At 45.5% G+C, this 25,899-nt stretch overlaps 1 protein-coding gene across 9 annotated transcripts in view; it reads left to right on the top strand.

The window, feature by feature from the left end:
• DCAF4 (DDB1 and CUL4 associated factor 4) overlaps positions 1 to 25,899 on the top strand; it is a 36,217-nt gene that overhangs the window by 3,530 nt on the left and 6,788 nt on the right. For 4 of the 9 annotated variants that reach the window (XR_009695064.1, XR_009695063.1, XR_009695065.1 and 1 more), the window contains exons 2-13: positions 10,910 to 11,006; positions 13,143 to 13,240; positions 13,664 to 13,821; positions 14,566 to 14,648; positions 15,775 to 15,877; positions 17,825 to 17,968; positions 18,482 to 18,702; positions 22,479 to 22,558; positions 23,561 to 23,659; positions 23,773 to 23,870; positions 24,728 to 24,901; positions 25,258 to 25,372. Coding sequence is in view for 5 of the 9 variants with exons in the window: in XM_061156744.1 (XP_061012727.1) it covers positions 10,918 to 11,006; positions 13,143 to 13,240; positions 13,664 to 13,821; positions 14,566 to 14,648; positions 15,775 to 15,877; positions 17,825 to 17,968; positions 18,482 to 18,702; positions 22,479 to 22,558; positions 23,561 to 23,659; positions 23,773 to 23,870; positions 24,728 to 24,901; positions 25,258 to 25,372 (1,462 nt within the window). In the remaining 4 variants the exon portion in view is untranslated. Of the gene's footprint in view, positions 1 to 10,909; positions 11,007 to 13,142; positions 13,241 to 13,663; positions 13,822 to 14,565; positions 14,649 to 15,774; positions 15,878 to 17,824; positions 17,969 to 18,481; positions 18,703 to 22,478; positions 22,559 to 23,560; positions 23,660 to 23,772; positions 23,871 to 24,727; positions 24,907 to 25,257; positions 25,373 to 25,899 lie in introns of all 9 variants that reach the window. The other 5 variants (XR_009695066.1, XM_061156749.1, XM_061156747.1 and 2 more) reach the window with 5 other exon arrangements.

The raw sequence follows: 25,899 nt of genomic DNA, 5'->3' as shown, positions 1-25,899 counted from the left end.
GGTTAAGGTTCTCAGATGTGAGCTGTTACATGTAGAATGGATGGATAAACAAGGTCCTACTGCACAGAACAGAGAACTGTGCTCAATATGCTGTGATAAACCGTATTGGAAATGAATACTTTAAAAAAGAGAGAGAGAGAGAGAGAGAGTGTGTGTGTGTGTGTGTGTGTGTGTGTGTATAACTGAACACTTCTGTTCAGCAGAAATTAACACATTGTAAATCAATTGTAATTTAAAACATTTTTTAACTGCTGTCATACTCAAGTATTATATATGGTACTAGTAATTTGGTGGAATGTTGCCTAAGAAGACATAAACAAGAACACATGGAACATCATAAGTCATTTAAAATTCTATAAAAATTTTTCAAAACTACCACCTAGATAATAAAAAGATGTAATAGTTATTCTTGGAAGCATGAAACAGTTTAATCAGAGTCTTTATCAACTCATCTGGGGATAACTGGAAAAAGCAGTTATTCATAACAGAAAAACAGGCTTTTAAGAAGCTTTAAAAAAAAAAGAGGACCTGGCCCTTTATGCTCCCCATACTCTGTACCCCTCCTCCTTCAGCCCCTGAAAATCCACTTCTCTCTTTCTGCCTCAATGAATGTGCCTATTTTGAAGATTTCATATACATCAAATATCACACAGTATGTAGCTTTTTGTGTCCCACTTCTTTCACTTAGCATAGTATTTTCAAGGTTCATCCATGATGTAGCTTCCATCAATAGTACATTCTTTTTATGCCTGAATGACAGTCTGTTGTATGGATGTGCTATATTTTTACTGATTCATCAGTTGATATAAATTTTTATTATTTACACTTTGGGACAATTATGAATAATACTGCTGTGAACATTACTGTTCAGATCTTTAAATGGCCATATATTTTCATTTATGCTGGATTTTGTTAAGTCATGTGGTAACTCTGTGTGGAATCTTTTGAGGAATTGCCAAACTATTTTCCATAGTGACTTCAGTGTTTTACATTCCCACCAGAAGTTTCCTCACATCTTCACCATACTTTTTCTTTTTTTGTAGCTATCCTGAGAGGGATAAAGTGGTATCTTATTGTGGTTTTGATTTGCATCTACCTAATGACTAATGACCAACCTAGATAGCATATTAAAAAGCAGAGATATTACTTTGCCAACAAAGGTCTGTCTAGTCAAGGCTATGGTTTTTCCATTGGTCATGTATGGATGTGAGAGTTGGACGGTGAAGAAAGCTTAGCGCCGAAAAATTGATGCTTTTGAACTATGGTGTTGGAGAAGACTCTTGAGAGTCCCTTGGACTGCACGGAGATCCAACCAGTCCATCCTAAAGGAGATCAGTCCTGGGTGTTCATTGGAAGGACTGATGCTGAAGCTGAAACTCCAGTACTTTGGCCACCTCATGCAAAGAGTTGACTCACTGGAAAAGACCCTGATGCTGGGAGGGATTAGGGGCAGGAGGAGAAGGGGACGACAGAGGATGAGATGGCTGGATGGCATCACCAACTCAGGCATGAGTTTGAGTAAACTCCAGGAGTTGGTGATGGACAGGGAAACCTGGTGTGCTGCGATTCACAGGGTCGCAAAGAGTCGGACACGACTGAGCGATGGAACTGAACTGAATGACTAATGAGGGCTCTCCTGGTGACTCAGATGGTAAAGAATCTACCTGCAATGCTGGAGACCTGGATTCAATCCCTGGGTTGGGAAGATCCCCTGGAGGAGGGCATGGCAACCCACTCCAGTATTCTTGCCTGGAGAATCCCCATGGACAGAGGTTCCTGTCGGGCTACAGTCCTCTGGGGTCGCAGAGTCTCACTCGACTGAGTGACTAAGCACACAGCACAGTGACTAATGATGCTGAGCTTCTTTTCATGTTCTAAGTGACTGTTTACCACATTCTAAGTGGTATATGTTTGAAGAATTGTCTTCAGATTTTTTTCCTTATTTTTAATTCAGTTATTTTTTTCTTGTTGAGTTGTATATATATTCTGGATACTAGATCCTTATCAAATACATTATTTAAAAATACTTTCTCCCATTCTGTGGGTTGTCTTTTCACTTTCTTGATAGTGTTCTTAGCACAAAAGTTTTTACTTTTGATGAAGTCTAGTAAAGCTATTTTTTCTTGTGCTTTGGGTGTCATACTTAAAGTGTTGCTTGTTCAAAGTTCATGATGATTTATGCCTTTGTTTTCTTCCAAAAGTTTTATAGTTCGAGAGCTTAGACCCATTCAAGTTAATTTTATACATGGCGTGAAATAGGAATCAGATTAATTCTTCTGCAGGTGAATATCCAGAGCTTTGGGCAGTTGAAAGATTTTTATCTGCCGCCACCTCCCACCGCCGTATGGTCTTGGCACCTTCGTCAAAAATCAATTGTCAGGACTTCCATGGTGGTCCAATAGTTGGGAATCCACCTGCCAGTGTGGTGTACATGGGTTCGATCCCTGGTCCAGGAGGATTCCACATGCTGTTGGGCAGCTGAGCGTGGGTGCCACAACTAATGTACCTGCGTCCTAGAGCCCATGTGCCACAGCTACTGAGCCCACGAGCCACAAGTCCTAAAGTCCGTGTGCCCTACAGCCTGTGCTCTGCAACAAGAGAAGCCCCCACAATCAGAAACCCATGCTCTGCAACTAGACAGTAGCCCCCACTTAAGGCAACTAGAGGAAAGCCCATGCTCAGCATCAAAGACCCAGTGCAGCTAAAAATAAATAGATAGATAAGTTTCTTTAAAAAATTAATAGGCATAAATATATGGATTTATTTCTGGATATTATTTCATTCATAAATATATGGATGTATATATTTATACATCCATAAATATATGTATTTATGTATTTATTTCTGGATTTCTTTCTTTCTTTATTTCCCAGTCCTACTCCCCTGATTTATGTTGCTGTCCTTGTGCCAGTACCAGTGGCTTGGTTACTGTAGCACTGAAATTGGGAAGTGTGAGTCCTCCACTTGGCTCTCTTTCAAGATTATTTTCACTCTTCTGTGTCCCTTACATTTCCATATGAATTTCAGGATCAACTTAGTAACTTCTCCAAAGATGGCAGTTGGAATTTTGATAGTGGTATGTTAAATCTGTCCATCAATTTGTAGACCGTCTCAAGTCTTCCAGTCCATGACATGGTTGTCTTCTCATTTATTTAGGTCCTCTTTAATTTCTTTCAACAATATCTTGTAGTTTCAATGTATGGTGTTGTGCACTCATTAAATTTATTACTAAGTACTTTATTCTTTTTGATGCTATTGTAAATGGATTTGTATTCATTTCATTTTCAGATTATTCACTACTCGTGTAGAAGTACAGTTATTTTGCATCCTTCAGTCTCGCTTAACTCATTTTTTAGCTCCAGTAGTTTTTGTGCATATGTGTATATGTGAATTCTTTAGGATTTTCTTTATGTATAACATCATGTCATCTACACATATAAATAGTTTTACTTCTTCCTTTCCTGTTTGGGTTCCTTTTATTTCTTTTTCTTGCCTAATTGTTCCTGGCTAGAACTTTCAGGACAGTGTTAAATAGAAATAAGAACAGATATTCTTGTCTTATTCCTGATCTTAGGAGAAAAGCTTGCAATCTTTTACCATTATGTTAGCTGTGGGGGTTTTGTCAATGCCCTTTATCAAGTTGAGGAAGTTACCTTCTGTGCCTAGTTTTTGTCATGACAGGATATTGGATTTTTTTTTTTAAGATAAGGGCTGTTTTGTTTTTGAATTTTATTTATTTTTGGTTGCGCTGGATCTTCATTTCTGTGGGCTAGGCTTTCTTTAGTTGTGGTGTGTAGGCTTCTCATTTCAGTGGCCCAGGTCCCAGAGGACACAAGCTTTAGTAGTTGCAGTACACAGGTTTAGTTGCCCCATAGCATGTGGGATCTTCCTGGACCAGGGATCAAACCCATGTCCGCTGCTTTGGCAGGCAGGTTCTTAACCACTGGACCACCAGGGAAGTCCAGCAGGACATTGGATTTTATCCAGTGTTTTTTTGCATCTATTGAGATAATCACATGGGTGGTTTTTTTTTCCCTCGTTTATTCTGTTAATATGGTGTATTGCACTGTTTGTTTGTTTTTTTAATGTTGAGCCTAGATTTGGTTTGCTAGCATATGGTTGAGGAATAGTGTCTGTGTTCACAAAGTAGGTTGATCTGTAGTTTTCTTGTCTTGTGATACCTTTGTCTGGTTTTGGCAACAGAGGACTACTAGCTTCATAAAATGAGTTGGAAAGTTGTAGTAAATGTCTTGCATATAATTCTTATAATCTTTTGGATTATTTTCTTAGGATCAATTCCCAGAAGAAGGCATGTACATTTAAATTACTTGATGAGTACTGCTCAGACATTTTCCAAAAAGTTGTCGTGTTTCTTTATTTGTTTGAGATTAACATTATCTTTCTAGAATAATGGTCTCTTAAAAATTATTATTCTTTATTCCTTTAAGTGCTTGAAAGATACTCTAAAAGGCAAAGTCAAACTCAGCCTGCCACAACACATCTTATTTAATGTCTATGCCTGGCAGAGTGGCTCCCAAGGAGGTGAGAGCCAGCATTTCATCCCCAGCAAAATTGTTATTGAGCACTTCCTTTTGGAGCAGGGTTTCTTAACCTCAGCACTATTTGAAGCTGGATAATTTGTTGTAAAGGACTGTCCCGTATTGCAGGATGGTTAGCAGCATCCCAGGCTTCTACCCACTAGATGCCAGAGCAGCCCACCCCTCCCCACCCCCAAGTTGTGACAAACAAAAATGTCCCTGGAAATTGCCAGATGTCCCCTGGTGGGTGAAATCACCCTTGGTTGACAAATACCAATCTAAAAACTGATTGTGCTGACTTCATGTTACTGTCCAATAAAATTGTCTCTAATTTTGAATTTTAATCCTCGCTGTATGTTTGGCTTGAGCCACATTTGTCTCAATCTGTTACCGTGTGCTGATGACTTTCAAATCTATATCTTTCGCCTCATTTTCCCTCTGGATTCCCAGGTCCGTTTTAATACATCTTGAGATTGGCTTGTTCACAGTCAGACTTCGTTCCCCAAACTGCCCTTCCTTCTTTATTCTCAGACTCTCAGGTCAGAACACTACCAGTTATTCACTTATCAGTTTTCAGCTGCCCTCTGTCCACCTCTCCCATGAAATTTACCTTTACATCTTTCTAACTTCAGGGTTCTCTATCCCAGGTATCACTATCACTTCCATGTTGGTAGGTTCATCTAACCTGAGTTGCTGCAGCAACCCTTAACTTCCAACTTATTCCCTCCATCACTGCCTCTAAAGTGCCCTTTCTAAGATTCAGGTCTAATGTTACTCACCCAGCACCCAGGGACCTCAGTATCTGACCCTGCTTGCCTCTAGCCCAACCTCCCAACCCCTTGTACTTTAGGCTCTGGCCACACCAAAAACTGCTCGCAGACTCCTCACGCTGCCACCTTGCCTGACGGGCTGGGTTCAAATTCACTCTCTCCTCTGGCTCTTCCACTCTGAGCCATCACTGCCTTCTCCCTGACTGCACCTAGAAAGACCTGTCATCACCCTCAAGACGCACTGCAGGAATTGGCTCATGCATTCATCTTCCCTCTAAGCACCAAGTCCCTTGAGAATGGGAACCACAGTTTATCTCTGCCTGACCCTCCATGCCCACTGCCTGACGTGAGTGGGCACTTTGTAATGTATGTTGGATAGCAAATGGAAATACCCAGAGCAGAAGGAAGCTACTTGGGATTTAAAATAGCTGCAGAGTTGGCTGGTTGGTTGGTTGGCTGCTTATTGGTCAGTTGGTTTTAGCTCAGTGAACATTTACTGAGAGCCAACTACTGAGTGCCAGAAATAGAAAAAAGAACAAAGTAGGATTTTTGTCTTGAAGAAGTCACATCACATCTGATGGTGATGGTGGGAGTATAGAGTTCAATGCAGTGGGATAGGTGCAAGCCTGGTCCCTAAAGTGGATATTGAGACTGAACTATGTTTACACTCCCCACCTCTGAAACAGACTTCTTAAAGGTACAAAAGATACCGCTTCATCCTACTGTTAATAATTCTTTTCTGTGTTTGGTCAACATCTATTTATTATGACTTTTTGAAAATGGCTTTGGCTTGATCTTGTCAGCCTCCCTTATTCTGTTGCATTGCCTGAACCTGTGTGTGTGTGAGTTGGTAGTTTAGAAGTTATTATCTTTGGCCGAAACCAGCAGTTGCCATTTCTTTTTTATTGGCTGTGTCCTTGTGACTGTGCAGTGCTCTGTTGAGGACAGGGTTGTTGGTGGGCCAATGGCCTGCCTCCCGCTGGGTGATTTGAAGCCTTTGACTCACCATTATCTTTTTATTGAGTTGGGAATAATGATAATCTTACAACTTATTTTTAATAAATACAACTTTATTTTTTGTCTGAGACTTAAGATAATTGATCTAAATTCAGGAGCCATTAAAGTTGTTGCTGAGGAAAATTAATAAAATAATATTTTTGGATGGGGTGAAGCAATGGTGGAATTTCAGAGAAGGGAAATACAGGTAGGTAAGAGAGCAGGCTAGGAGACTAGAGAGAGATTATGAACTCTTTGGAACATGTTGAATCTGCTAGGTCTGTAGAAGTAGACAGGAGGTGGCCTTTTAGTAAGAATTAGATGCTCTAGAGCAGCGGTCCCTGACCTTTTTGGCACCAGAGACCAGTTTCATGGAAGACAGTTTTTCCATGGGGGGGATGGTTTCAGGATGATTCAAGCACATTACATTTATTGTGCACTTTGTTTCTAGTCTAATGACACTGCTGATCTGACAGGAGGTACCGGTCTGGAGGCCTGGAGGTTGGGGACCCCTGCTCTAGAGGAATGCTAGGATAGAGGTGAAACTATGTTTGTAGGTGAGATGGTATTAAGTATGGAATCAAGAGGATCTAGGATAGAATGTTGGGAAACACAAGAGTGGGTGACCCAAGAGAAATGAGAGAAGGATGAACTTGACAAGTCAGGGGAGAACCAAGAGAAAGCTAGTCAGGAAGCTTTGTGGTGTCACAGGAAGCTTTGTGGTATTACATGTCGTGAGAATCAGGACTAAAGAGAGACCACTAACATTGGCAAGTAGGTGATCATTAGTTAACACCCCAGTAAGAGCATTTTAGCAGAAGGGTGGGGATAGAGGAGGCCTGACTGCATTGAGGAATGATTGGAAAATAAAGAAGTAGGGTGTGTACATACAGATTGTGCTTCCAGAACAGTTTTGTTCCTTTTCGATTGGAGGTGGAGCACATACAAGTGAAAAACCAGAGCATGTTTATAAGCTGAGATAAGGGAAGTAGGAGGTTGATTAAACATATGAGAACAGATGTCGGCAGAGTTTGAGAAGGAAACGGTCAGGAGGGATGGGTTTGCCTGGAAAGGGCACAGGGACACCTGTTTCTCCTAGCAGGAGGGAAGATGATAAAAATTAGTAAAGGCAGATATTTGTGTAGGGGATGAGAAAGAAGTTGGGGCATTTGTGCTGGTAATGTCTGTCTTCTGGGTGAAATGGGGAGCTGTGCTATGTACTAACAGTGACTCGAAGGAAGTGGAAAGGATTTTAGGAGAGTGGTAACGCTCCGTATTGTCAGGAGTGAACCAGACTAGGAGTAAATAAAACTAGGTACAGTTTGTGATGTCCCAGCAGAGGATGAAAGTGAAACATTTGTGATGACTCCAAGTCAGCATCACTGTGTGATGAGCTTTAGTGGTGCGTATTCTTTCTGGCATAGGACTAGAGGGTGGCTGGTTAAACTAATCCACATTGTGCAGTGACTCTGTGGGAAGAAGGCTGACTTTGAAATGAAGCAAATCAAGGACTTTGTTACAGAATTCATGAAATGTTTAAGTATGATACTCACTTAATTTCTGTTCATTTGTATTGAATTAACCCCAACTCACACTCACAGGTTGACACAGAGTCTTTGGATAAATAGTGAATTCTGGAACGTAGGTCTGGACTTCCAGTGCTCTGTTGGATGCTAACAGGCAGGCATTCCCTACTCAAAAGTAGAGGTTGGGGAATAAAGGCAAGTTCAGTTCAGTTCAGTCGCTCAGTCGTGCCCGACTCTTTGTGACCCCATGAATCACAGCATGCCAGGCCTCCCTGTCCATCACCAACCGCCAAAGTCTACCCAAACCCATGTCCATTGAGTTGGTGATGCCATCCAACCATCTCATCCTCTGTCATCCCCTTCTCCTGCCCCCAATCCCTCCCAGCATCAGGGTCTTTTCAAATGAGTCAGCTCTTCGCATGAGGTGGCCAAAGTACTGGAGTTTCAGCTTCAACATCAGTCCTTCCAATGAACACCCAGGGCTGATCTCCTTTAGGATAGACTGGTTGGATCTCCTTGCAGTCCAAGGGACTCTCAAGAGTCTTCTCCAACACCACAGTTCAAAAGCATCAATTCTTCAGCGCTCAGCTTTCTTCACTGTCCAACTGTCCAACTCTCACATCCATACATGACTACTAGAAAAACCATAGCCTTGACTAGATGGACATTTGTTGACAAAGTAATGTCTCTGCTTTTTAATATGCTGTCTAACTTTCCTTCCAAGGATTAAGCGTCTTTTAATTTCATGGCTGCAGTCACCATCTGCAGTGATTTTGGAGCCCAGAAAAATAAAGTCACCCACTGTTTCCACTGTTTCCCCATCTATTTCCCATGAAGTGATGGGACTGGATGCCATTATCTTAGTTTTCTGAATGTTGAGCTTTAAGCCAACTTTTCACTCTCCTCTTTCACTTTCATCAGGAGGCTTTTTAGTTCCTCTTCACTTTCTGCCATAAGGGTGGTGTCATCTGCATATCTGAGGTTATTGGTATTTCTCCCAGCAATCTTGATTCCTGCTTGTGCTTCCTCCAGCCCAGCGTTTCTCATGATGTACTCTGCATATAAGTTAAATAAGCATGGTGACAATATACAGCCTTGATGTACTCCTTTTCCTATTTGGAACCAGTCTATTGTTCCATGTCCAGTTCGAACTGTTGCTTTCTAACCTGCATACAGATTTCTTAGGAGGCAGATCAGGTGGTCTGGTATTCCCATCTCTTTCAGAATTTTCAATAGTTTATTGTGATCCACAGAGTCAAAAGCTTTGGCGTAGTCAATAAAGCAGAAATAGATGTTTTTCTGGAACTCTCTTGCTTTTTGATGATCCAGTGGATGTTGGCAATTTGATCTCTGGTTCGTCTGCCTTTTCTAAAACCAGCTTGAACATCTGGAAGTTCACGGTTCACATATTGCTGAAGCCTGGCTTGGAGAATTTTGAGCATTACTTTACTAGCGTGTGAGATAAGTACAATTGTGCGGTAGTTTGAACATTCTTTGGCATTGCCTTTCTTTGGGATTGGAATGAAAACTGACCTTTTCCAGTCCTGTGGCCACTGCTGAGTTTTTCAAATTTGCTGACATATTGAGTGCAGCACTTTCACAGCATCATCTTTTAGGATTTGAAATAGCTCAACTGGAATTCCATCACCTCCACTAACTTTGTTCACAGTGATGCTTCCTAAGGCCCATTTGACTTCATATTCCACCTGCCTGACTATAGGTGAGTGTGAGTGATCACACCATCGTGATTATATGGGTCTTGAAGATCTTTTTTGTACAGTTCTGTGTATTCTTGCCACGTCTTTTTAATATCTTCTGCTTCTGTTAGGTCCATACCATTTCTGTCCTTTATTGAGCCCATGTTTGCGTGAAATGTTCCCTTGGTATCTCTAATTTTCTTGAAGAGATTTCTAGTCTTTCCCATTCTATTGTTTTCCTCTATTTCTTTGCATTGATCCCTGAGGAAGGCTTTCTTATCTCTCCTTGCTATTCTTTGGAATTTTGCATTCAAATGAGTATATCTTTCCTTTTCTCCTTTGCTTTTTACTTCTGTTCTTTTCACAGCTATTTGTAAGGCCTCCTCATACAGCCATTTTGCTTTTTTGTGTTTCTTTTTCTTGGGGATGATCTTGATTCCTGGCTCCTGTACAAAGGCAAGTAGATTTCTTATCTGTTCTCTAGTTCCTAGAAATATTTTTCCGATTTTTGACATTTATAAAGTACATTCAGTCAGATGTCACGGTGTCTCCAGTGACTGGGGAAGGAATCCCAACCGGGTGTTGGGAAAGCATGAATCTCGCAGCAACTGGACTCCATACTATAGTTCAGTCTCTTAAGAATTCCTAGTGTGATTCCCATTGTTAAAACTTGTGACATTTTGACAACTAAGTGATAAATTCAGGCTATACAAGGTAAGATTTTAAAAAGCCACTTGAAATAGTTATGGCAACATCAGTGTCATCATTTCAACAAATGCACACACACACCCTTGCCTTTAACAGTTAATGTACTTCATGAAGCTTAAACACTCTCTAAAGCACCTTGAGAAGTCACAGGCACTGGCCCCATTTAATTTGTTCACAATTTTTCCTGCTCGATATTGAGAAAGAGAAAGTGTTTACTATTAACTGTTTTGTATGAATCAGGGATGTGTGTGGATTGAAAGAATAATTATTATATAGCTCTGGTGTTAATCTGGTAAGGGAAAGAAGACTAGCCGAAGAAGGTTCTCATGGCAGGCTCAGACTTTAGTCAAAAAGTAATTGTGAGTCTGTCAACACGTCACACAGTGACCCAGGCAATGGAGGTTGGCGGGTTGTCGGGCCGGGTGTCTGCTGTGAGGTAAGAGGGCTGCAGACAGCGAGGTGGCTACGGGCGCATTGGGTTTTATCCATGTTTCCTCCTGGTGGCAGTCCTTCTCCAGGTAAGGCTTGGTGGCGGCTTTCATGATAACTCAGGTTGGGGACATCCTTTTGCCTAGTTCTGTACGTGAAGGAACCGAACTGTCAAAAGCAAACAAGAGAAAGATGTGCACACGTGCATTTGCATGTAATTTTTGTTTCTTCTTTCTGCCTTTTAGGAGCTGAAATGCATAAAAGCAGCTGGCAGAGTAGAAGACACAGGAGAAGGGGCCACCGACACAACGCTGGGTTCAGGCAGCATGGTTCTAACGAGAGGCAAGTGCCGTTGCCCCGTGTCTTCCTAGCATTGCCAGCACCCTCACACACATGTAACTCCCTAAGGGTCTCGACCAAATGCAGCATCTGAGGTGGGGCTGACTAGACTCTACACGTCTCGCACACTTCCATGGAGGTGTCTCTGCTGTGGACTGGGCTGTCTGCCACACTTTGAGTAGTGAGGAGATGGCCACACTTATCTTTCTCTTCCGTATGACCGTGACTTGTGGCCAGAGCCCTCGCCACAGGCTTAGAGTAAACATTGTCTGGTATAACTGAGGAGCTGTTTCTCCATTTTTTAGACCTTTTTCCTCTCTCTCTTTTTTTTTTTCAGCCTATGAAAATAGCTTTCTGGAAACCTAATTTCATTAATTCAGCCTAAATCCCAAGTAATATATAATAGCTAATATTTAATGAACACAGAAAGGTAGAAAGAGTAATACAGTGAATATCACGTACCTACCACCCAGCTTAGAAAATAAAACAGTGTATACTTAGGTGGAATCCCTATAATAAACATTTTCCACACTTGTTTTTCTGCATGAATGAAATACAAACAGTCTAGTCTCAGGACATGATTCACCCTACCCCACCCCAGGAGAGGATACCTCCTCACAATTCAGGGCTGCTGACCTGACCTCTAGGCCCTAGGAGGTCTCTATAGCCCATTCCTCACCAGAGGAGACCTATATGCCAATTTCAGAACCCTTCCAACACTCCAGATCTCCTTTTAAAATGGACAACTTTCTAATTATAGGATCAGAAGATGTTAAATGCCAGTATGCTTCTCTAGAACAGATTAACTCAAAAGAGTTAAAAAAAAACACAAGGTTTAGAAAAGCATCAAAATGTGGAAGGAATAAGGGCTTTAGAATTAGGCGATCTGGGTTTGACGCTCTGCGTTTTTCCCTTGTGAAATCGGGCGACCTACTTGGTCACCCTGAGTCACTCTTCTTATACAGTATTTCTCTTGTGAGAGTCACAGAAGTGTATGTAAAGCCCCATGAGGATGCCTGGCTCTGAGCGGGCCTTCTGTATGGGCGGGCCTCACCTCGTGCAAGCTAACAGGGTCTCTGAGCTGAAGTCCCAAACTTGACCCATGCTGTAGAAAGATCAGGATAGTACCCAGTGTTTATACTTTTTATAAGGAGAACCATGGGCCCCAGGCCTTCCCCCAGGAGCACAACGTGCACTAGAATGTGGTCTGTGTAAGAAGAGCACCTTGACTCAGCCTGGCAGAGTCTTGTGGAAACACGCAGGACAACAATCCTCTGCACTCCACGTGGAAAGAAGGGAGCAGCAGTCCTTGGACTAGAAATGTAGACATCTGTCGTGACACTTAATCCCCCTCTGTCTTGCTGCTGATCACAGATGAACTGCCTCGGGAAGCTCTGGGCCATAAAAAGGGAGAATAAATAATATTCTCTGAAACTGTGCATAGTTAGTATCTATAGGCAAAGTTCTTTGATTTTTTTTTTTAACCTTTTTTTGCAGTTTGTATTCCTTTCAGTGTTATAGGGGGCAGGGAAGGTTCATAATTTTGGACTTTATCAGAATTCTAAAATTAGGTCTTTTGTTCTATCATTATATCCTTCAGCCTATAATTGCCACAGGAGCTACTTGTAGCTTTGCAGAATGACTCTTTAAACCATGGCTCTGTCCCAGTGTTGTTGAGGAAATCACCTCTGTGCTCGAACCCCAGTTTCTCCAACTGTAGGCTTGGGTAGCCAAGTAAAATGTAAATTCTTTGTACTGCTGAATCCAGTAAAGACTGCAATTCACCTGGCCTTGTAGCTACTCTTGAGCTGACAGATGAGCCCAGCTGGTAAAATTCTTATTGGCCAAGAGTTCTGTTCTCATTTTCATCTGGAAAATTCCAGAAGACCTCAGAAAATGCTCAAAGGAGGAGATGCAAAAGGGGAAGTACTGTGACCTGCATCCTGTAAAGGATGAGAAACCAAAACCTTGCCCTAATTTTGCTATATTGGCAGTGGGTAAACTGCTTCCAAGGAAGAGAAGGGTCAGTGCTTCCCAAGTAATCGAGGGTTGGGAATGTGAAGGCTATGGAACTGCAGGACCCCACTGTCAGAGAATGACTGGGACTCACTGGCTCCAGGTTACTCTATGTGTCAACAGGAATGATGCAGGGGCGCAGCAGAGCCCGCAGGCTTCCAGCGATGGCCATGGTGAGGTCCCCTCAACCTCCAGCCCAGCTGGCAGCTCTTCTGTGCCAGGTGAGGCCACCTGCCGGACAGGGCTCCTCCGGGGCCTGCCTGCGGGGAAAGATGAAACCCAGTCATCCCTCGTCATCTGGTTCTGTCTGCTCTGACTGTCCTTCTCCTCAGCCCTGTGTGTCTTCACTCATGTGTGGTACACTCTAGGTGTGTCGTTGGCCCATTCTTGACTCGGAGGAAATCCTGGGAGCAAATTTAAACACTCAAGGGAGGAGCTGAGTGTGTTAAGAACCGAGATCCTGAGGCAAACGTCTCCCCACGGGCTGAACTCGGGCCCCGGGTGGTGACTGGCAGTGCTCGCCCGCCTGCTGTCCCTCGGGAAGGACCGGCAACCAGGAGGGGTGGTGGATAGGCCCCTGGGCTCCTCGTTGGGGGGCTAAGTTCATGGAGTTTTAAGTTGAATTTTATTTCTTTTGACTTAAGATCTACCAGGTTATTACTTTGATCCTGAAAAGAAGCGCTACTTCCGCTTGCTGCCTGGACATAACAACTGCAACCCTCTCACGAAGGAGAGTATCCGGCAGAAGGAAATGGAGCTCAAGAGGCTGAAGCTGCTAGAGGAAGAGAAACGGCAGGGGAAGGTAGGTGCTGCACCCCAGGGGCTGCCCCGTCCCCTCCACTCCTGCCAGCGTCCACCCACTGCCGCAAGGAGGCGTCAGTTAAACACCCCCATAACACTCGGCGTAGCACACTTTGGGGGGGTATCATCGAGTTTTCCCTGACGAGAACCTGATGAAGAGAATAGGAACAGGCGAGATACTCCTCCCACCACCACTGCCTTTTCTCATTTACTGGGTTTCATCAGTAATCCTGACACTCTGTTCCTCCCCCGGAGGTTCTCGGATAGCAACCCAATACAGCCTCTGTGACTGAGTATTTTCAATGGAAAACCAGAACATGTGGTTTGGATAGGAGGGTTTCCAGGATCCCTTCTGGGGATGAGACACCCGGACATCTCAGCGATCACAGGAGCAGTGGAATGGAAAATCCGGGCCCCACAGTCACTGTAGCTCAAATGGAAAGCACGATGCAGACCTGAGTGGCTAGGGCCATTCCTGCACTCGCTAGCTCAGTGGCCTCATCTCAGGTTTAAATTGACGGGGGCCTTGGAGAGAAGGGTGCCGAGCAGACTTTGCAGCTCTCACATACTTTGTTGTGATAGGCTTTTCCTCTTTCCAAAGAGAGGAGACTAGCAAAGGAGAGGATCAGATTTTTATGCGTGTAATTTCTATCAACTTAGTACCTATTTCTTCATCGCATCCTAAAAACAGAATCTATTATACAATAACAGAAAACTTCATCAAATCTTTCTCTCTTTAATTTAGAAAATAGCCAGGTTGGGATTTAATACATCTTCCTTACTCCAGAAAAGCAAGCTGGGTTTTCTCAATGCCACCAGTTACTGCCGGTAAGATAATGCCTCATGGTTATGTTTTCTTCATCAGTGTTCTTTTCCTATTTTTTTTTCCATGGTCCAATAAGTAAGTCGGCATAGCACGCGTAGCTGCTCTTTGAGGAGCCTTCACAGTGGAGGCACTCCAGCCCACAGCCTGCCTTCTGCTGCTGAAGTCAGTCCTGGGAGCATCACCTTCCCTCTAGAGCCAGCGAGAGCAGGGAAGGGATCTAGGCAGAGAAACTGGGCAGGAATTTCTCAAGGTGTTTCCTCTTTGTTACCTGTAGTTTGTTTCTAGTTAAGTACGAGATCCTTTAACTTCATCCTATCAGACTTCTGCCTCCTTTTCTCCTTCTAATGAGTTGTCAGCAAAAATGGCACATTAAAAGGGTATGTACTAAATTTCAAACACTTGTGATGTCTACAGTTCTAACCAAAGACCTGTGAGGTAGGTTGACCCTTCCCCCAGGTTCCACAAGAAGAGACTGAGACTCAGAGTGGAATGATTTGTTCAGGGCAAAGGTAGAAAGGGGACCGACCATCTGTCTGACTCCCAAGCCTGAGCTCCTAGCCCCTGCATTCTGCTTCTTCCTGCTACAGCTGGGCCAGGGAAGAAACAACATGAGTGTGGGTGGCTTCCTTGGGGAGGCCCCCTCCGGGGAAGGCCGGCCCTACAGGTAATATCAGCCAGTGCAGGTGGGAAAAGAGTTAAAGGGCTAGTTAGAAAGATCTGTTCTTCACCCGAAGACATGCTCGGTCCTTGGTGAAGAGGAAAGGAGGCAATCGGATGGGCGGCTGCACATGAACTGTGTGCCCTTCAGTAGGTTGTTCCGTTTGGTCACATGCTCTTCATCCCAAGGGAAAGAGTTGCGCTAGATGATCCAAAACCAATCTTTCTAGTGTGACCTTCTTTGACACCGTGAGTGAGCCACCCATTTCTTTGCTGTAGTTTTCCTAAGATTCTTAAATGGAGCTTCCTTGGGGCCTTGCTCAGCTCCACTGCTGAGATTTAACATGAAAAGAGAACTGACCCACGAAGATGGTCTTCTGGGTATGGGACAGAGCAGAAGCCCTGTACCTTCTTCATGGATACCTAGGTATGGCGTCCACCCTTCTGTGCTATTCTCTTTCTCCTTTGCAGTTTAGCCCATGAGCTGCGAGTGAGCTGCATGCAGAGGAAAAAGGTCCAAATTCAGAGCTCGGATCCCTCTGCTTTGGCAAGTGACCAGTTTAACCTGATAATGGTGAGTGCAAGGGAGCCATCCGCAGGTGCTGGGGTGTAGTGGCCGTCCCCTGGACCATTTGTGGCTTCGCTTTGGTTTCCATCAAGCCTGACTGCATAGAAGCCACTAGCCATGAAATCAGGTATTATGGTTCTAACTAGCAGCTACCCAGCGGCAAATGCCAAGCTGGGCGAGACAGACTGTGCTGTGACCATTGTCACCCCACTACAGCTGTGTTGCTTGACATTCATTAAAGCCAGGGTCTGCACATGCCGACAGAGAACCATCACAAAGTAACTTCCCACTGGGTATGTTGTGCACACACGTGAGAGAGTACACGGTGGACCAGGGGCCTCTAATCCTTGCTGTGCTGGGCAGGATTTGGTGGCCAAACCTGAAGTCCCAGTGTCCTTCAGAAGCAACAGCGTATTCATCTCCTGCTTTGTCCCTGACCTCAGTAGCAGGGCCTATTCATCCAGCACACTTCCATTTCATCATCCATTGCATCATTTCCGGGAAACAGAAAGTTCCCACTTCTGGTTAGATCCGAACCAGAAGCCGGGGGCCAGAGACATATTGGCAGAGGATCAGAGTGTCCACCACAGCCAGAAGGAGTCAGACCCCTGAGCTAGACTAGCAACCCCTGGAGGCCTTCCTGGAGGCAGAGGGCCAGTCAAGGAGAGTGAGAACCTCAGTGGTCTGCTGGTAGGACGGGATGGAACTGACCATTGAGGTCCAGCCCCAGGGGACCTCGGCAGCAGAACCCTTCTGTGGAAGGGGTGTTGGGGGCCAGGACTCACATTCTGTCTGGGTGGGGACAGTAGAGGTCACTGTGCATCTGCTGCTTAGCGAGCGTGGCCTGGGCACCCGGTCCTCCCACTTCGGTGCTGGTGCTTGCAGGACCCTCCCTGTCACTCCGTTACGATGACTGGATGGCAGGTGTGACCAGAGAGGTGGGAAGGGCAGTCTGTCACCCAGGGATCAGATTTTCAATCTAACGCTAGTCATAGTTACGATTCTTCAGGAACATACCTATTCTTGCTGAGTGAGCTTGCAAAGGGAGTAAGTTTTCACCAGCATCCAAACCGGTGTGTATATGTGTATATTTATACGTATATATTAAAAACACACATATAAAAATTTTGCTCTGAAATAATTAACCACATTTTTTTAAATGAGAAAAGAAAAGCTTAAAATAGCCCACATCCCAGTGCCATCTTTTTATTGCAATTTTTTTCCCCATGCAGTGCCTTTTTTTACTTGGTGGTAATTATAGTGAAGTGAAAGTCGCTCAGTCGTGTCCGACTGTTTGCCAGCCCATGGACTATACGGTCCATGGAATTCTCCAGGCCAGAATACTGGAGTGGGTAGACTTTCCCTTCTCCAGGGGATCTTCCCAACTCAGGGATCAAACCCAGATCTCCCACATTGCAGGTGGATTCTTTACCAGCTGAGCCACAAGGGAAGCCCGAGAATACTGGAAGGGGTAGCCTATGCCTTCTCCAGTAGATCTTCCTGACCCAGGAATCGAACTGGCGTCTCCTGCGGTGGTGATCATAGTAGCTATGTAATAGGAATCTGATTTTGCATTCTTTTAGCCCTTGGCAGTTATAACTAGCATTTCCCACATTGCTGTGTGGCCACGTGCTCTGTCACCGTGAGGCTCATCTGAGCAGTCCTCTGGGTGGATGTTAGGACTCTCCCACACCCAGTTGAGTGAGGTCAGACTTGCTGGCCATGCCCCTCACTGCCATTTTTGCTCCTGAGTTGTGAGACCAGATACCTGTTAGCTTTGCCCAGTGATGGCTATACCATGTAGGGGCAAGTCAGGTCACTCCACACTCCCTCATGGACAGGGGCCCTCACCTGGTGGAAATGCACAGAAAGCGTGGGGGCTGGGCAGTTGGTCTTAGGCAGCCCACCTGGCTCACCCTGGGCGGTCACCCACAGTCCACCTCCCCTCTCCAGGCGGATACCAACAGTGAGCGGCTCTTCACTGTGAATGATGTCAAAGTCGGGGGCTCCAAGTACGGCATCATCAGCCTGCACGGCCTGAAGACCCCCACGTTCAGGGTGCACATGCATGAAAACCTCTATTTCACCAATCGGAAGGTACGCTGCCCTGCGCTGTAGCCTTGGCAGCCGCTTTGCCTTTGGATCCAGGGCGCTGCGGTAGTTGGCCACACTCAGAGGAGAGGAGAGGGCTTGGTGAAAGAGGCAGGGCTCCATTACCTCATTTTCACAAGGGAAAACATGGTGTTTTAGCTCCCAGGAGGTGGGCCACGGTGGACAGAGGGTCCTCCCACTGTGTCATTCTGTTTATCTCCCAGCCAGTCTAGCCAGCACTGAAATCTACGTAAATGTAAGGGGCTTGCTTGCTGACTAGGGGGCAGCCTTTACATTGATTTGGGGTGATGGCATCTGTAAGAAGCTGTAGCTTCCTCTTCTGTTGAGACCTGGGCCACAAGACAGACACAGGTTGAAAATGGTTTCTGGGTGAAGTGAGATCCGTTGCAGAGAATCCATCCCCTCCCTGGAGGGGATACCAGATGCCTCATTGTGAGGCCCCCATGCTGATGATGAATGACCCCGGCCCAGGAGTTGCTTCCTCCCCTTGCCCTCAAGGTTCTACGTGGTGGGCAGGGAGCTTCCTTCTCCTCAGAAGTTTGTTCCAGCCCTGCTCAAGGAGTGAGACCTGAAGGAAGCAGTCAGGTGTCTGTATTCTGTAAGAGAGCGCCTGTTTCTAAGTTGGCAGCCCGACCAGTCTCCCCGTCTTGCTGTGTGTTTCCTCACCAGGTGAACGCCATGTGTTGGGCCTCGCTGAATCACCTGGACTCCCACGTTCTGTATCTTTGGGCGGTGAAGAGGTTTGGTGGGCAGGCCACACCCTGGTGTAGACCTGGGCACCTGTGGGGTTTGTGAGACTCTGTCTTGGTGTCTTAGTGTCCAGGGGTCTGGACTATTCTGCATGCATGTCTCCCCTGGAGGAAAGAGTGGTGGACCTGCTAAAAAACAGGGACTCCCATGGAGCACAGAGAAGTAGCTGAAGTGCTGGAACTATGTTGATGTCACCACGTATCAGACAGAGGTCTGGACTTGAGAGTCGGTGCGTTAGCAGAGGAACCAAACGCAAAGGAACAGTAAAGCCTTGGAAAAAGACCCCAGGTCCTCCCGAGACAGAGGGAAGGGGAACCTTGCGGGAGGGGCGGGGAGGCTGGGGCACACCAGAGAGGATGTTCCTTGGATGTGGACTGGGGCTGTGGGCTCTGGGCCTAGGTTGCTGCCCCCGATGGCCTTCTTCAGAGCACTCTTCATTCTAGTCTCCGCTTTCCCTTCCCGGATTGTAGGGGCACACAGTGCAGTGTCAGGGTAGCTGGGGTCCCTGGGCGCTCTCGATGGTGCAGAGGTCAGCTGTCCATCGTGTCCTTCATGGAGAGAAGGACCCAAAGTCAAAGCCATGTGTTAATGAGTCTTGCTGTGGTTTATTTCCATAACAAATGAGTTCTTAAAACTGTGTGACCACTTGTTATGCCTAACTTAGAGTTGTCCTCAGGTTAACTGGTCAACATCTGTGAATATATACCACACAGTGCTTGGCCATGTCATGGGTCCTCAACAAATGATGCCTCAATTGGAATCTGTTGGTCTGGTTTGCGGGGGTTTTTTAAGGGGGGAGTGTTTTGTTTTTTTTTTAAATTTGTTCCACAACACTCTGTTTCAAAGGGTTTTATTAGGATCTGATTATAAATTTTATGTAAGACAAACTGTGTGTGTTCTGTAAGTAGAAAGTTTTAGGTGGCTTTCATTTGGTGGGGTTTGTATAGTGATGGGACCACCTTTTTACTATCTTAATCCTACCAGAGGGCAGAAGAGATCAAACCTTAAAAAAGGCAAAACAAGAATCTCACTCCCATTTCTGATCTTCAGACAATATGGCATTTTTCCATGCTTCTCTTTGTGAGGATAAAAATTTATTTATAGGCATACCTCAGAGATAGTGTAGGTTCAGTTCCAGACCACTGCAATAAAGAGAATATCGTAATAAAGCAAGTCATATGAATTTTTTGGTTTCCCAGTACATATAAAAGTTGTTTACACTATCCTGTTAAGTGTGCGGCAGCATTATATTTGAGCAACAACGTATATACCTTAACTTAAAAATACTGTTGTTAAAAATGCTAATCATCATCTGAGCTTGACTTGAAGACAAGTCAATCTTTTTGCAGTAAACATCAAAGATCATTGATCACAGATTACTGTAACATAAAATAGTAATGAAAAATTTTGAAATACTGTGAGAATTACCAAAATGTGACACAAAAACACAAAATGAACAAATGCCATTGGGAAAATAGCAACAGTAGTGGGTTTGCTCAATATCAGGTTGTTACAAATCTTCAATTTGTTTTTAAAAAACAAAATAAAACACTATCTGCAAAGAGCAGTAAAGCATTGTAAAACAAGAGTGAAAGGGTTTAGTGACTGGGGAATGTTGCTGTTTGATCAGCAGCTTGCCCTCTGGTGGTCATTTCGGGTAGTCAGGATTTTATACGCCTGCTGCTTTTACTGAAGGTCTTGAACTCTCTCTCTTTACAAAAATGACACCTGGTTTGGACCAGCCATCTGCTCTTTGCCCTGGAGTGGCAGAAGGTTCAACTGAATTTTTTCTACACTTAACTAGTTTCTTCACTCACCTGTGGCCTATTCAGGGATTAAATCTTTGATGCTGGAAAAAAAAAATCTTTGATACTGGCCCTTGTAAGTACCGTGCAAAGTTTGAGTGTAACCTGGGTTTCAGCCATAATAACATGGGTAAGGACTTTCTCCCATCCTTGCCCTACAAACCTAAAAGGAAAAGAAATTTATTTCAGAAAAAATTGAGCTGCCCAGACACAGTGTTCTCATGTATAGTTTCAACAGCCTCTGTATTACAGATATTTAACATGAGGCTTACCACCCTAGGCAACATGATACCCACACACCACACATGCAGGTGGTCAAGACTGTTGCCTGCCTGGCACAGATGTACATTTTTCAATGAGGTGTGTGTGTTCATTCCAGCATCTGTTGAGCATCTACAATCCCTGTGGAAGGTTGGAACTGGGCACCTCAACAGGTGATCAGTCTGCAGTGATGGCCATGGGGCAGTTGTAGAGTACAGGAATCGGGGTGGCCTTTCTGGAGGTGACTCCCACATGGGAAGGAGGGGACAGAGCACCCATTAGAAGGAAGAGTGAGAAGAGAGCTTGGCACATTTGGCAGCAGTAAGTGGCTTGGTATCCATGATGTCTTTGACTAGGTAGGACCTTGCAAAACCAAATCCTCAGGACTGTGGGATGCCCCTGGAAGACGGTGGTCATGGATTCACTTCTGACATAGCAGTGAGGGTGGCTGATTGTGAGGATGAGACCTTGGAGGGAAGGCTAAGAGTAGTGGGGAGAGAGTGAACTGATGAGCAGGAGTAGAGGAGAGACACGAGTTTAAGGGGCTTAGAGCCTAGGCTGGGGTATCTTAGTGATAGAAGATCAAGGATGGAACGCCAGGGGAGTGCTTATGGAGCCAAGAAGGAGTGTGTCGTTAGAAACTGCTGCATGGTTCAGGGCAGGACTGGAAGGCATTCATCGCGTTTAGGTATTAAGAGCTCATTGGAGACCATGGGGAGAACGTTTCACTGAAAAGATGAGGGTCTGACCTGGATTTCAGTGGGTTGAAGAGTAAAAGGTGAGGAAGTAGGGAGTAAACACAGGTTCCTGTTGAAACTCTGAAGGGAAAGGAACCAGTAGAAAAGCAGGCAAAGGATATAAAGTGACAGCTCAAATGAAGGGAAACCTGATGACTAATCAGATGTAGTCAGAGAAATGCAAGTTAAAAGATAATTTATACCCATTCAGATAAACACAGTTTTTAAGGTCTGATAGTGCCAAGTTTTGGTGTAGGAGGAGAATGGGGAAAACTGCTGGAAAATGCCAGTTTCCTATTTAGTAAGGGTGAATGTTTTATGGAACTCCTATTTCAAATGTTTGTGTGTATAGGGCACACTGTAGTGTAAAATGAAATCCTTATCACAGGTGTAAGAAACTCTTAAGAGAAGCTTCCCATACATGGGAGTGGAAGACAGAAAGACAAGAAGAGAGGAAGAAAGGGTGTGGGCGGGGGGCAAAACCCACTTCAGTGCCCAGCAGCAGGAGACCAGAGAAATAAATTGTGGTCTGTTCATACAAAGGAGTCCTCTGTGGTGCAAATGGTTGAACCAGAGCTACAAACATGACCGCAATTACATCTCAGAAACAATGCACATTGAACAGTTGTAGAAGATTGTGTGTGATGCCGTTTACATGTATTTTAAAATCAAATGCTTCTTTACATTGCTTTTGGACAAATACTGTGTAGTAGTAAGGCCTAGAACTCAGACCTGTTTTAGAGTAGCAAGTCTCTCTGTGTGGGGGACGTTAAAAAGGGGCCTTTAAGTGTATCTGTGACATTTTTTTTTCTTTTAAAATATCCAAAACTAAATATGGAAAATGTGAGCCTGTTAAATATGGATGATTTTTTTGAAGAGTGCTGATGCCCGTTCTCCTCTTGGAGGAGACTCGTTCTTGACTGTCCTTAACAGTTTTTCCAGGCTGTGCCTCATGGGAATTGCAGAGACTCCAGGCTGTGTCACCCTGCTCCCCACATCGCTGTTTGTCAGTCATCATGCAGGTACTGATGGATAAGGAGGTGCTGGGGGGCATCTTTGTCCTCTGCCTCCCAGGAGCTGCAGCCAGCAGCAGCATAAGCTCTGTGGTGATGGCTTGGACAAGACGGGTGGGGACCGCAGGCTGGTGAGTCCAAGTGGGAGCTCGCAGGGTGGGGACGGTCTGCAGAGAACCTGGGAGGATTCCTTAAACCCCACCCAGGATTTGCACTGGAAGCATGTACATCTTCACTTATCCCCTCCTTCTAGGTCTTTTCAGCAGCTAGAACAGTTAAAAGCATGTGTAACCAACACAGGAGATGAAAATATTTATTTAGGCTGCCTATATACAGATCACCAAGTGAGCATCTGTTAAGCTCCTACTGTATGGAAGGTGCTGTCAGGGATACTTAAATTCTGTATGGATGAAGGGAGTCCGACGGCCTGGCAGCGTTCTGGATGTGAAGTTTTCAGTTTCAGAGAATTAGGATCAGAGACAAGGATCAGGCCTCTCAGGTAGACCTGGCATGAGTCCCTGCTCTGCCCCTAACCATCTTAAAGAGATTGCTTAACCTCTGGAAAGTAAATATCTGCCCCCTTGGGTTACATGGAAGATTAAGTGATTTAATGCACACTTAGCCTTGTGCCTGGCATTTCATCATACAGTCAGTTTGTGAAGCAGGAGGATGTAGTATCTTCATTTTACAGATGAGAAAACTGAGGCAAAAAGTGGTTCAGAATTTGCCTTACAAAACCAAGAGATGCTCTTAGAAGTCAGAATCGTGGTTTCCTTTATGGAGGAGTGAGGAGGGTAGTAATTGGGAAGAAACATGAAAGGTATCAGGGTACTCAGAATGTTCTATTAACCTAGGTGGCGGTTACATAGTTCTACTTACTTTGAGAAAACTCATAGTATAGTATAGTATGATTTGTGCCCTTAATGTGTGTTTTATTGATTTTAAAAAATTAACAAAAAGTTTGCTTAAGATCACACAGCTGGACTTGAAACACTGCTGCTGTCCCCTCAGCAGGAGACCGGCCTGGCATGCTCTGCAGTTTCCGGATCCCCGGGGCCTGGTCCTGTGCGTGGTCCCTGAACATCCAGGCAAACAACTGCTTTAGTACAGGTGAGCTGCCCTGCTGCCCAGGCTGAGGGAGGGCACAGACCTGAAACGCCGGTCTACAGTTCCTCTCCCCAGACCCAGGGTGACGCTGTCCGCCCCGTGTCCATCTCTGTCAGGCTTGTCTCGGCGAGTCCTGGTGACCAGCGTGGTGACGGGACACCGGCAGTCGTTTGGGACCAGCAGTGACGTCTTGACCCAGCAGTTTGCTCTCACGGTTGGTTGGATTGGGGAGGGCCTAACACAGTTTCCCAAGAGGGGACCTTGTGCTGGGTTGGAATGGGATTCCCTTGTGTGGAATGTAGTCCTCCTCCCTCATTTACAGGGAAAAAGAGGGCATCCGAAGTGATACATGGGTGAATAAGTCAGCGCTGAATGAAATCTGGCTGATCTAGAAAGGCCTGGCTCAGCTGGCTTTCAACAACTTCCTAAAGTTTCAATGAAGTGTTAGTTCTTGAGTGCTTAGATTAGCTAGCAGGACAGTAAAAAAAATTTTAATGTATAAATTATGTCCCAACTTGTAACAGTTTTATATGCAGCTGTCAAGCTACCCATTTTAGAAATTTAAAATCAAAATTCTGGTCCTTACTACATTTCAAAGACCTGACCTGTAGAAAATGCCACCTTTCTTTCAAAGGGTGGAAGAGATGCTGCGCCCTGCCTTTGGCAATAAGCACAGAACTCACCATTCAGGTTTCCTCAGCCATCTTCACACTCTGTTTGGGACCCGTGTCTTCCCTGGGTTTCTAGTCTCTTACTCCCCTCTCATCACCTACTTTCTCACTTAGAGCCTGGGTGGGGACGGGACACCCTCCCTTTCCTGGAGGGGAGGGGTTCGGGGTGAGGCCTTAGGGGCCCGTTGCAGCCAGCGGGGAGGACACTGGAGGGACACGTGGTGTCCGGTTCTTGACCTTTGATAAGAAACCCTTCCATCTCCACTGAGGAGCGAACCCTAACCAGCCTGCCTCTACCCATCCCTCTGACCTAGAGGAGAAGGGAGGCAGGGGGTGTCTTCTGGGGGACTCAGCCTTCACAGCCTTGGAGGGAGGTACCAAGCAGTCCTTCTCTCCACAGGCTCCTTTGCTGTTTAACGGCTGTCGTTCTGGCGAAATCTTTGCCATTGATCTGCGTTGTCAAAATCAGGGCAAGGGCTGGAAGGCCACCCGCCTGTTCCACGACTCTGCAGTGACCTCCGTGCAGATCCTCCAGGAAGAGCAGTGCCTGATGGCGTCCGACATGGCCGGGACGGTACGGTACGGGTGCCGCTGACTCTCCAGCCATAGGAGCTGCTCTGGGCCGGGGGAGGGGCTCGGCAGGAGAGACTCATGTCGGACCACGGCAGGGGAGAGGCACGTGGAGGCCAGGCGAGGCGCCAGGTGTGCAGGGCAGCTGCTTTGCCGCCTACTCGGAGCCTCGTCTGATCTGAAGGGACGGGGTACTGGTCCTGGTGCCTCTGATGGGTTCTCGGACTTGGAGTATGGCGACTTAGATTTTCTCACTTGAAGAGGTCTGTGGAGACCACCTCGCCCCCTCTGGCTTTCCTGCCTGGGGCTCACCAGTACCTGCTGGACCCTTCCTGACAGCCTCTGTGCTTCTTCCCACAGATCAAGCTGTGGGACCTGAGGACCACTAAGTGCATCCGGCAGTACGAAGGGCACGTGAACGAGTATGCCCACCTGCCCCTACACGTGCACGAGGAGGAAGAAATCGTGGTGGCAGGTACCCGGGGACGAGGCACTCCATCCCACTGACCCTGACCCTTAGCTAAAGCAGATAAGACATGACTCTATGACAAGCTGAATAAAGGGGGGTTTAGTCAGTTGGGCTCTGGGAGTCAAGATGGGGCACAGAGTTGGCCATCAGTGAGCAACAGTTTAACCCTCAGCATGTGGATAGCCCTTTGTCTCCACGTCATTGGGCAGACATGACTTCAGTTACAGGCCAGTGAGGAGCAATAAAACACAGCAACTTAGGAGACCTGGGTGTGGGGGTTAAGTCTGTTCACCAGGTCCGCATTTCAGGGCGGCCGTCCTGTTGAAAAGCTTGAGCTCCCTGTTCTTTGTACTCAAGTTTCCACCAGAGGATGCTGAGAAAAGAGATGAAGGTCACTGTAAAGGAACCAAGGCCCGGCCCCTTTACCACCCCCGCTGTGATCTGTGGTGTGCAGAAGAGAAGCAGAGCTTTTGAGCACCAAACCCCCTTGAAAGGAGTTACAAGTTGATCACAGATTATATAATTATTTGACA

Source organism: Dama dama, chromosome 12 (genome assembly GCF_033118175.1).
Source record: "Dama dama isolate Ldn47 chromosome 12, ASM3311817v1, whole genome shotgun sequence".
NCBI lineage: Eukaryota > Metazoa > Chordata > Mammalia > Artiodactyla > Cervidae > Dama > Dama dama.
This window is presented reverse-complemented; position numbering and strand designations above follow the sequence as displayed.